Consider the following 12597-nt stretch of genomic DNA (forward strand, 5'->3'; position numbering starts at 1 on the left):
AGATTTGTTATAATTAGTATCATGGTTCATTGGTGGTGAGATTTATTAACTTGGCAATTGCTCAGAACATGCAAGACAAAGAAGAAAAGCCTAAAAGTAAATTACTCTGGCATCAAGCTAATGATTATATAACAAAATGTGTTGAATTTGCTTGATCCAATAGTCATTGCATTGCTACGGAAGCAATAACCCACAGAGCATTCTAAATAATTTATGTGGGGAGAAAAAAAAGCAACGCCTATGAGCAGAAACCCAGAGACTCAAGAGAGCATCAAAGATCTCTGTGATCCTCAAATGTCCTGCTGCTTTCATTTCAGCTACTATTTTAGATTGGAATGGTGATATTATTAGAGATAAGCTTGGTGTAACTCTGGGTGCTGAAGATGCTCTAAGGTAGTGTTACTTAACTAGTAACGTGTTTATAGAATGTACAGTAATTTATTTATTGCAATTTTAAGTGAGTGGTTTAAAAAACACTTTCACGAGCACAGTAATTTATTTAAATTTCATTTATTAAATTTTTTTATTATGGTAATACCACTCTATTACAAATGAAAAGCTAGCTTTTTGAAATTTCATACTCTAATGGTCTAGAGCAGTGAAAGATTGTTTATCTATTAAAAAAAATTATTTTTTCAACCCATTGGTTACTGGTTCCTAACTGGGCCAAGGAAAAATTTCAGAGAGGAGGTTGAGGAATAGATGAGCAGCCCTGATTCAGGGCTTACCTATTCCTTCAGTGTTAGGCAAACCTAAATATGGGAAATATTTATTTTAGACCATTTTCCTCTCATATAAGTTTCCCGAATTGGGTTTCATGTCTTCTGTTTTTGAGAAGTTTTAAAATATCATTTTTGTGTCTATGATCTTTAAAATTTATTTAAGCATGATTGGGTATTCTATTAAATGAGACACTAAATAGTAATAAGGCAAGAAAATATTAGCAGTTTCTTTATGTTTATTTTTTTAATCTATAAAAATTAGAGATTTTTTATACTTCGCTAATATTCATTATATATATTTAAAGTAACAAATACATATGACTTACAAATTAGTAGATACACATATGGGTGTCCTCATTTTTTTTTAAGTAACAGGAGTGAGTGCATGATTTAAACAATGTGTTGGAAACTATTTATATAAATAACTATTGTGTTTGTTTCAAATCCATTTTGAACTTTATGCAGTTTTAGTGCTTACCTTTTTTTTTTGGTTTGGTGTTGAGAGAAGGCCATATTACCATATGTTTTATTGTGTGATGTAGGTTTAAAGGGCCTTGTGTAAAGTATGAGAGTTGAGTCATCACACATGGTGGTAGTATAGGATTGTCAAACTGTAAGAATATCATTCTTCTATCAGTTGGATATATTTGAGGGATTTTTGTCTTAATTTAAATAAGATAACAAAGCAATTTGCTTTGTCTTCAATGGTTTTTTTTTTTTTTTTTTTTTTGTCTCGATTCTAGCAGTAATTGATACCCACAGCAGTAATTAAATAACTGCTGTGACACTATGCTGGTATTCAGGTGAAAAAGGCACTTTAAGGAGACAAGAAGTTAGATTGCATGATAACTGGTGTTCAAAGAATGTTTATTGGCAAAGGCTTAAACATAAGATCTGATTATCCTGGACAGTAAACAGAGCCTGGAAGTTATGAATTGCATTTTGTACAACATACTTTTGCGAACAGATGTTTTCTATATCATCAACTTACATTGTAGTGCAGATGTCAAAATAGAAAAAAAAAAATGAACTGTAGAACCAGACTTGAAGTTCTCTCTTTTTCCTGTTAAATACAACTGCAGTCATTTAGTTGCAGCAGAATAACATCATCCTTCAAATGGAATTAATGTTCTTAGAATATTCTTAGTGTGGTAGTTTCGTTAGAAACTAATTTACAATTTTGTATTTATTTGCTTATAGTTCTGTAAGAAATAAGCTTAAAGAGTTTACTTTCATCCATATATTTAAGTATCCTTATACAAATAATTTAACACTTGGGCCAAGTGAGAATTTATTTCTCCAGAAAAGAATTCTGAACATTTAACTTTCAGGAACAGTGCATTGGAATATGTGGTTGGGTTTCTAAATCTTTGAAACTCAGTTTTTTTTCTGTCCTATTTTTCATTTATTATCTATGAATGTAATGGTTTTTTAAAGATATATTGATTATGTTAACTGAAGTTTATATAGTACTCATATTTCAATCAAAATTTTGATTGAATTCATAATTTTAAGCTAAAATGACTACTACTTTATGAAATTGGCATTGTATAGCTATTAAATAATCATTTCTTTTCAATGAATGAAATTCACCTTAAACCAAAAACATGGCCTTAAGGGATATTCTTATTTTATATTGAGATTTAGAGGTCAGTTCATTTTTTTTTAATAGTGGCCTCTAATAAAAAGATATAATTGATAATAACTTAATGTAAATCACTTTAAGTTATTAAAAAGAGGAGATATATTTCCATTTCAAGAGGAGTAACTTTTACCTTCTGTGAGTATGAATCAGTAACAGCTGAAGATCTGCTCTTTGAATGTGGCAGGGTTGGAACCCTTTCAAAATAGAAACCTAGCCAATTTTCAAGAAAAATCACAGTGTTTCAGTTTTGAACTTTAATGTATTTGGAACATATGCATCAGAACATTTTCTTCTTGCTGTCTCCTGCCAAACTAATTACGTATGCCACATTAATTTTTCCCTTATGTTTGGGAAGCTCAAGTATATGGTAGAATAAAGAATTGCCTGATTCATGTTCACCAGTTTTAATGGTAAGATCAAGGTAGGAAGTATTTAAGAAAGACTTGGTAATTTTCTCTCAAAGGAAATATATGCAAAAATGAAAATGTTTCATTCACTCAATGACTATATTTATTGAATACCTACTATATGCCAGGCTCAGTTACTAAGCCTGAGTGATACAGTGGTGAACAGGACAGGTAAAGCTCCTGCCCTCAGAGAAATGCTTGGATTCTAATGGAGATGGTGGTAGGAGATGATGGGGATTTTGGATTCGTAAATGACCTGTGGAAAAGAAAACATGTAGTGAGAATAGAGTACCTTAGCTGATATTGTGATGACATGAAGATTTGGGAGGAGGGAGGACCAGTAGCCCCTCAATTGGGAATGGCTTGGCAAACGCCTGGAACGAACGGTGTGGAAGGAGCATAGTGCACATGAGTGGTAAGGGCTGAAGTTAGAGAGTGGGCAAGAGACCACATTGAGCCTTTTAGACCATGTAAGGAATTTCAGGTTTCCTCTGATTATAATGGGGTGTCCTTGGAGTTTTTTCAGTGAGAAAGGTTAATGGTTTGACTTATTTAAGGAAGATCACCCTGGTGCTTATAAGGAGAATGAACTACAAAAGGATGAGAGTGGAAGCAGGCAGCCAAGTGGGAGCTATTCCAGCAATTCCATTCTATCTAGTGATGATGGTGGCTGGTGTTAGTGAGATGAAGTGAAGCCAGTGAAGCATGACTGCATTAGAGATGTATTCCTGTGGTACAATGATTGCACTCGCTGATGGATTACATGTGTTCATACTCAAGCTTTTGAGATTATGAAAAGTAAATTCTTTGGAATATCATAGTTGAACTCTGTAAGTCTTGAGAGTATTAAATAAATTACTAAAATTTAAAAAAATGTTTGGGGAGGACAGTGTGGCTCCTTCACCTTAGCTTCCATTTGCTATATCACCTAAAGTATACTCTGTGGGAAAAATCAATGTAAGATAGTAACTCCCAAGTCCTGTGGAGAAGTTCATGCTATATTATTCTAATTTCTCAAATTTAAAACTGACACTATGTAAGGCTATGAAAAAAATAATTAAAGCCCTCTTAAAGATGTACTCAATAATTATTTTGAGCTATTTTTGATAAAGAAAAGAGTGAACATAATTACCAGTGATATAAATAAAATAAATCTGTTTTTAACTTTTTGGCTTTATTTGAATGGTATATTTACTGAAATTTTTTTTTTCCTAGTCACATCGTTCTGATGCTTGCAGATGATATGGCATGCAACCCTAGAAATCCTAAACCAGCTACAGTTTATAGTCACAAGAATATGGAACTAAATGTGTATGGAGATGATGTGGAAGTGGATTATAGAAGTTATGAGGTAAATTGTTTAATGTAAACACTTTTGAAATCTAGTTTGCATTATTAAGCTCTAAAATAGTGGTAGAATAAAATAATCGTATTCTTTTTCTTTAAACTTTGTACGTGATTGTCACTGAAGCACTGATACAATTCTGTTTCTGCAATTCACATTGAGGAAACAACATTTGAGTAAAACTACCCCAACATGAATATTTCATATATGTATCTAAGATAGAACAACTTTATCTTGGCTTCTGTACTAGGGTATTTTATTGAGGTTATTGAAAGTATCAACTTTCTTTTAAAGTAAATGTATTCTTTATTTTTCGTATTTAATCTAGACATTTCAAGTTTTATTTTTTTAGAAAATATATTAATTATGGGGATATTAAAATAACTACTTATAGGTAACTACTTTTAATGTTTCCAGTGTTTTATGCATTTACAATTAAAAATAAAAATCTAAATTTGAAAAAATGGCATTATACTATTATTTTCTTCCTTTGAAAACATCATTTTAAATTTAGCAGATTGTATGTTTAAAATGTGAAATCTTTTTTGATGAAGTCTTCCTTGATAGTCCTTCCCCTTTTATCAAGCCTACCAAAAGGAAGACACAATTTCCTATATTTCGAGGCAATTTAAAAAGAATATCTTGGAGTTGCTGTCGTGGCTCAGTGGTTAACGAATCTGACTAGGAACCATAAGGTTGCGGGTTTGATCCCTGGCCTTGCTCAGTGGGTTAAGGATCTGGCGTTGCCGAGAGCTGTGGTGGTGGTTACAGCGTTGCTGTGGCTGTGGCATAGGCCGGCAGCTACAGCTCCGATTAGACCCCTAGCCTGGGAACCTCCATATGCCGCATGTTGCAGCCCTAGAAAAGACAAAACAAACAAAAAAATAAAAATAAAATAAAAAGACTATCTTTTCCCAGGCTAAGTTCCTTGAGGATATGGCATATATTTTATTTATTTTACACTAGAGAGTACCTATAGCCCTCTGAAGGTACTCAAAAATGTTTGTTCGACAATTAGATATTTATGGATGTTGTACTTTTTATTTGTTTATTTAGTTATTGTAAAATGTAGACCAAATATTTCCCTTCCTTCTTAGCCACAAGAACCTGTAAAAAAAAGCACTTAGTGTTTTGCTGTCTTCTGAGAGAAATGTAAACCAAACAGCTTACTCTCTCTCTCCCTCTCTCTCTCTCTCTCTCACACACACACACAAACACACACAGACATTTACATACTCATGATTAGAGAAAAGTCAAGCAAGAAAGCTGGTTTGATTTTCTGCTTTTTAAATTTAGATCTGTATAATATAACTTCAAATTATCATTATACTCGTAAGACTTTATCTTTCGAAGAATCCCAGAGGTCCAGAAATTCCTGGTTGGGAAATCTAATTTACAGAGTTATCGATTTTTTATATGTTAAAGATAACGCTAATGAAATTCAAATGACAGTATTCATTAAAAAATCAAAGATGCATAATTTGAGGATTATTTATAGATCTAACCTTATGGCTTTATTTTTACGATTTATTGTGAACCTGTCTTTCATTGTTAATCTAGAATTAACCATGTAGTTGCACATATTAATTGCAGTAGTTATGTTGAATTTATTTATGTTTCTATATTTTGTATTTTCTCAAATGATTGCCTATGAAGACATATTAATAATTTTTAAGTTTTTGGCAATACTTCATACAGCATTTGAACTTTTAAATTTATAATTAACTTATTTTTCTCCAATGTAGTTTTTATTTGTTTTTAGTATTTTTTAAAAAATGGAAACAAAGTTACTTTGAAGCACATTATTTAAATAAAAATATTTTAATTGTTATATTTCTCTTTGTGTTTTATTTTCAGTTTATGCTGAGTAACACATAGAGAAAGAAGGAATTTTTTTTTTTAGACGAAACACTTAAAAAAATTTTTTTTAATAGTTATTTCCCCAATACAATTTTTTTCCTACTGTACAGCATGGTGACCCAGTTACATGTACATGTACACCTTCTATTTTCACACATTATCATGCTCCAAGAAATGTTTTTGAAAGTGAAAAACAATAGAACCCCAAGTTCTATTTCATCTGATTTCTTTTTTTTTTCAGGTAACTGTGGAGAATTTTTTACGTGTATTAACTGGGAGGATTCCACCTAGTACTCCTCGGTCAAAACGTCTTCTTTCTGATGATAGGAGCAATATTCTTATTTATATGACAGGTAATTTCAGAATTTAGATGTATAATGGTAGAATATATTGTGATTCTTTTCTTGAAGGCATTTGCATGGAAAGAAATTTAAACACCTTGAATTATTTGGGGATAAAATAGTTGTGAAGTTCTCTTTTCCTGTAATGAATAACACCTTGAGTTGATGTTTGAGAACAGTGTATTATCAACTGATGTTAAAATAGGTTCAGATCGTTCTTAGATATCATTCAGCAAGACAGTTGACCCCTACTTAGTGGTTTACTTTTCTTAATCATGTTGCATTTATTTATAGCTTTTAAAATTCAGTTAATTTATGAACTACAAATTAACTCAATGAAATCAAGAAAATTTTCATTTTAGTTCATCTGATATTTACAGGAAATTTTCAAGCTTTTAAGGGAAATAGGATGAAGTACAGTCTCGTTGCTTGGCTTTTTTGATGTACTAAATGAAAGATTTTACATTTTTTTTTTCTGCGTTTATTGGTACTCTCTCAGCATAACTCCAGATAGAGAAGAAATTCCAGTATCGAAGATAGGATTGGCAAACCATGGCCGATGGAAGGGCTACCTCTTTTGAAAAAAAAGGTTTCAAAACAAGTTGCATCTGTTTGTTTTACCTGTTGTCTGCAGCTGCTTTTACATTGCGATGGCAGAGTCCAGTGGTTGCAGCAGAGACACGTGGCCCACAAGCCTAAAACATTTAGGACTTGGCCCCAACCCACATACGAGAGTAGGAGGGCTGATAATTATGATAATAATAAAAATGGTAATAGCTAATCCTTATTGAAGCTTAGGATACATCAGGCAGTATTCTTAATCATTGTGTGCATTAATGCATTTCATGCTCACAACAGTCTAAAGATTTTGGTGCTGATTTTCAGGACTGTCATATGGGGTTGTATGGATTGTGCACTGCACTTAAGTGTCTGGCTAGGGTGGTGAGTGGAATTTGAGATCTAGTATATGGTTACACTTACTCAACTGTGTCTATTGAGTTGTGTCTAATGAGAAATATATATATTTTTTCTGCCACAAAGGCATAGCCATTATGAGCTACTTTTAAGATCACAGGACTGCATGTATTTAGAGGGGGCACTGAAATAGACAGATTTTTCTTATTTTGATACCCAGTGGGAAATACCTTTTTGAAATCTGCACCAAGAAACTATATAGTCAGCCTAATGATGGTCTTATGGATACATTTCTTATTTAGAGCTGAGGAAACTGAGGCATAGAAACATAAAGTTATTTGCCTAAGATGACACAGTCATTAAGTGGTAAAGCTAGTATTTGTATCCAGACAGACTAGCTCTATCATGCATTCTATCTTTTTTTTTTTTTTTTTTTGTCTTTTCTAGGGCTGCACCTGTGGCATTTGGAGATTCCCAGGCTAGGGGTCGAATCGGAGCTGTAGCTGCAGGCCTACACCAGAGTCACAGCAACTTGGGATCTGAGCCTCGTTTGCGACCTACACCATAGCTCATGGCAGTGCTGGATCCTTAACCCACTGAGTGAGGCCAGGGATCAAACCCGCAACCTCATGGTTCCTAGTCAGATTCGTTAATCACTGAGCCATGATGGGAACTCCCTGTCATGCATTCTAAATGTCATAATCAGAGTTCCCATCCTGGCTCAATGGTTAACAAATCTGACTGGCATCCATGAGGAGGGTGCAGGTTCAATGCCTGGCTTTGCTCAGTGGGTTAAGGATCTGACCTTGCTGTGAGCTGTGGTGTAGGTCGCAGACACAGCTTGGATCCTGTGTTGCTGTGGCTGTGATGTAAGCCAGATGTGGAGGCTGAAGCTCCGATTCGACCCCTAGCCTGGGAACCTCTATATGCCACAGGTGTGGCCCTTAAAAGCAAAAAAATAAAATAAATAAAGTCATAATCTTCTGGTTAATTCTTACATGACAGTGGTAGTTAAAAACATCAGTTTTTAGGTAAGAACTGTACTTCCTAGTGGTATAACATTTCAAGTATACACTGAATAGTGCTAGCTTACCATGGGACTAGTAGTGTCTGCAACTCCTTCCTCATCAAAAATGTTTGCCTGGTATTTGAGAAATTTTGTCTGTGGAAACTCATTTCTGCCATAATAATATGGAGCCATTGAAAAGTATAAATGTGCTTTTCTAAAAGTGAATGATAGAAAAACTCTTAAATATATTGTATCTATTATGTTTTACACAATCTGTCATTAGTCTCTTTTTAATTGGTATAGCAGAAAGTTAAATTTATTTATTTTTATAGTACTTTTTACTGTAGAGTATAAAAACAACAAATAACATTAAAATATTCCCATGAATGAAGTGAATGTTTATACCTGCATGTATGCAGCTTGCATTAAAATTATATCTATTTGATCTTTCTAACTCTTCTTATAAGGACATGGTGGGAATGGGTTCTTGAAATTTCAAGATTCTGAAGAAATTACCAACATAGAACTTGCAGATGCTTTTGAACAAATGTGGCAGAAAAGACGGTAATTGACAAATGACTACTTTTCATAAGAAATTAGTACTTAATTTTTCCATGGTTAGTAGATTTATAAATCTTATTTTAAGAGATTTAAACTTATTTTAATAAGTTATAGCTTCTACCTTTTGATTTATTTTTGTTACTTCTATTGAACTGAATTATTATTATTATTTTTTTTTTTGTCTTTTTGTTGTTGTTGTTGTTGCTATATCTTGGGCCGCTCCCGCGGCATATGGAGGTTCCCAGGCTAGGGGTTGAATCGGAGCTGTAGCCACCGGCCTACGCCAGAGCCACAGCAACGCGGGATCCGAGCTGCGTCTGCAACCTACACCACAGCTCACGGCAACGCCGGATCGTTAACCCACTGAGCAAGGGCAGGGACCGAACCCGCAACCTCATGGTTCCTAGTCGGATTCGTTAACCACTGCGCCACGACGGGAACTCCTGAACTGAATTATTTTTAATTTTTTTTAACAGTGGTACTTTACAGCAGTAGTTTTACTGTATTTTACAGAAGTATGAACTGAATTCTTTTTGAAAGAAAAATTTGGGTTTCTTTAAGAACATGGAAGGAAGTTCACCTTTTAAGATCATCTCTCTTGTTATTTCTCATCCTTTTTGGAGGAAATAAGAGTCTCACCAGCCAAGTTCCCCGTAGATTATGAACATATATTTATTTTTTTCATCTTGTATTGATTTTTTTGTATGTTTTTGGGCCCTCTATCTGATGGCAATACATTATTTCTTCTTTGGAAAAAAATGCTGGAAATTTGAATTAGTATAAAACTTGTAGCAACTGACATTAAGATACATTGTTGGTAATCCATGATATGCACCCTTTTATTTGAAAGTTGTCACATGAATTTAAGTGAATTTAAAGTAGCAGTGCTTTTAACTTGTTTACCCTCAATAAATTCTTATGACTTACTTTCTAAACATGGCACACTGTGCCTTCAAAGTGTTTAAAATCTAGTGGAAAAGAAAATATGTACACAACTAAGCTATAAGTTAAATACTCTGAATACTGAATTATAAGCATAAGCAGAATGTATAAACGTGTTGAGGAGGAAGCTTTTTCTTGGTACTGCTTTTATTTATTCATTCTTGCATTTATTGAATGTATACTAGGTGCCGGGCACTGTTACACACGTGTTGCTTTTTTAATTTTAATAACTCCATGAGGCAGATCCTGTTATTATTCCCACTTTTACAAATGTGTGAATTGAGGTACAGATAGATTAAATAAATTACCAAACTTTACGTAGTTCTTAAGTGCCAGTACCAGGATTCACATCCAGTGGTCCTATCCCGGAGCTTACTCATTATTGTTATGTGCTGTCTCTCATAACTTAGATGTTTCTGATCTTCAAAGGCATCTTCAGATTTTTGACTCACAACACATGTGCCATATTAATTGGCCTTCTATCGCCTGCTTAGATATTGCCATTTAAGATTCCATGCTGTCTCTTTTAGGTCAGTATTAGCCATTTATCTAGATCCAATGTCTGAGAGAACCACTGTGAAAATGTTACCTGCTCCCTGTTTTCACCTTCACCAGATAGGCAGCTTATTCTAAAATATGGGAGTTCCCACTGTGGCGCAGTGGGCTGGCTTGTTTCTATGGAGCTTCCAGTTCAATTTCCAGCCCAGTACAGTGGGTTAAGGATCCAGCATTGCCACATGGGTGGTGTAGGTTGCAGCTCTGGCTTGGATTTGATCCCTGGCTGGGAACCTCCATATGCTTATATATGCCAGGGGGCAGCTGAAAAAAAAAAAAAAAGAAAAAAATAGAGAGACACACAATTATGTTATTCTTTCACTTGTAAAAAGCTTTTGATGGCTTCTTCAAACTTAGAAGATTCAAATTTCATACAGGTGGAATTCCTGCTGTAGCACAGTGGATTAAGAATCCAAGTACAGTAGTTTGAGTTGTTCCGGAGGTGCAGGTTTGATCCCCATCCAGTGAAATGGGTTAGAAGGATCTGTCATTTGCCACAGTTGTGGCATAGTTCTCAGCTGTGGCTTAGATTCGATCCCTGTCCTGAGAACTTCCATATGCCACAGCTAAAATAAGTAAATTTTTCAAAGAAGTGCAACGTTGGTAGTATATTGTTGGTAAGCATAACTGCATTCCAAACTTCATACAGGATACTTTACATATTGACCTTACCTTACCTTTTTGAAACTAATTGCTCTTCATTTTTCCAAATTAACTCTAAATCCAAGTTATACCATATTGTTCCTTTTTCCCAAACTTTTTACATTTTTTTTTTTTTTTTTTTTTACATTCACTAATTTGGGCTTTTCCCTCTGCTGGTATATGCTGCTCCTTTCTTAGTTAGATAAAATAACACTCACCTCTCATTGCCTTTGTCAGATATAAGCTTTCCCTGATGGTTTCCTTTATGGTTTCTTTTGTCTTATTCTCATCATCTTGGAGCACTTTGACTTTGTTAGACTCTAAGCTCTGAGAGGGCAAGGACTGTTGTATGCTCAGCTTAGTGTCAGGCACATTGTAGGCCCTCAGTAAAATTTGTAACACTCATCACATTCTGACGTAGTTATATGTTTATGTGTCTGTCTTCCAGTTAGATTTTAAGATCTTTGGGTATGGTGACCAAGTCATATAAATATATATATTTTTTCTGAACCTAGCTCAGTCACTAGGACTGCATGGGTGCCAGCTAAGTAATTGCTGAATGGCACAACCACTACACTCTATTGACATGATTTCCCCAGACATGATTATACTTTAAATTTTTCTAAATCAAATTTGTGTTGGGAATTCTATCAAAGAATCTCAAGTTTTTAATTAATGAAATGACTAAGATATAACTTAAACATCTTGTGGAAGAATTATAAAATATTAGTCAATATATGATTAACAGCACAACTCATGTCAAAGATATTATCACTTTTCTTTCAGCTACAATGAGCTACTGTTTATTATTGACACTTGTCAAGGAGCATCCATGTATGAGAGATTTTATTCTCCTAACATAATGGCTTTAGCCAGTAGCCAAGTGGGAGAGGATTCACTCTCGGTAGGTACATTTCTTTTCCCATTTTTAAATGGCAGTGTCTTTGGAATGTGTAGCTATTTCTGAAATCTTTTAACGCTTTACGAATGTATCTGTTATTTCTTATTCTTAGACTTATCTATATCTTGGAAGGAAATTTTGATTACATTTTAAACATTTTGTTATAATGATCCTGTCTATTAGAGATGTACTTTTTTTTCCTTTGCTTTTTCATAGCATCAACCTGATCCTGCAATTGGAGTCCATCTTATGGATAGATACACATTTTATGTCTTAGAATTTTTGGAGGAAATTAATCCAGCCAGTCAAACTAATATGAATGACCTTGTAAGTATTTGCTTGATTTGATTATAGCACAATAGCTATGCTAACCTTAACGTGACAAGTGAAGTCTATTATTCCTTATACTTTTAGGATACTCTTCCATATGTTGAACAGTGGCCTTTCAAAGTGTTTTGATCTCCTTTTAGAGTAGTATCTCTTTCTTTGCTACAGGAGGCCTAAAACCGTAACTTAGTTAACTTGCTATTCCTTGAGGTATTTCCTATTCTCAGACATTTGCTCATATATTTTTTTTTTCCTACCAGAAAAGTACTCTTTTAGATTCAATATTGAAATTATGTCTATTCTTTGGGAGTCAAATCAGATCCTACCTCCTCCAAGAAATCTCCCCATATTCTTCCCCCTTAGAATTTATGTGAAATAAATAAAGCTTTTCAGAGCTTTATTTTTGTGTGTGTGTGTGTTCCATT

The 12597-nt window shown here is 34.0% G+C and overlaps 1 protein-coding gene across 1 annotated transcript in view; it reads left to right on the forward strand.

Moving 5' to 3' along the window:
* PIGK (phosphatidylinositol glycan anchor biosynthesis class K) overlaps positions 1-12597 on the forward strand; it is a 117148-nt gene that overhangs the window by 27650 nt on the left and 76901 nt on the right. The window contains 5 exon segments of the mRNA NM_001032358.1: positions 3990-4125; positions 6221-6332; positions 8712-8808; positions 11731-11848; positions 12062-12172. Of these exon segments, the coding sequence (NP_001027529.1) occupies positions 3990-4125; positions 6221-6332; positions 8712-8808; positions 11731-11848; positions 12062-12172 (574 nt within the window).

The sequence above is a fragment of the Sus scrofa genome, chromosome 6, assembly GCF_054392235.1.
Source record: "Sus scrofa isolate SSC_HxYL_T2T_F1_AM1 chromosome 6, Sscrofa_HxYL_maternal_Yorkshire_Landrace_v2.0, whole genome shotgun sequence".
NCBI lineage: Eukaryota > Metazoa > Chordata > Mammalia > Artiodactyla > Suidae > Sus > Sus scrofa.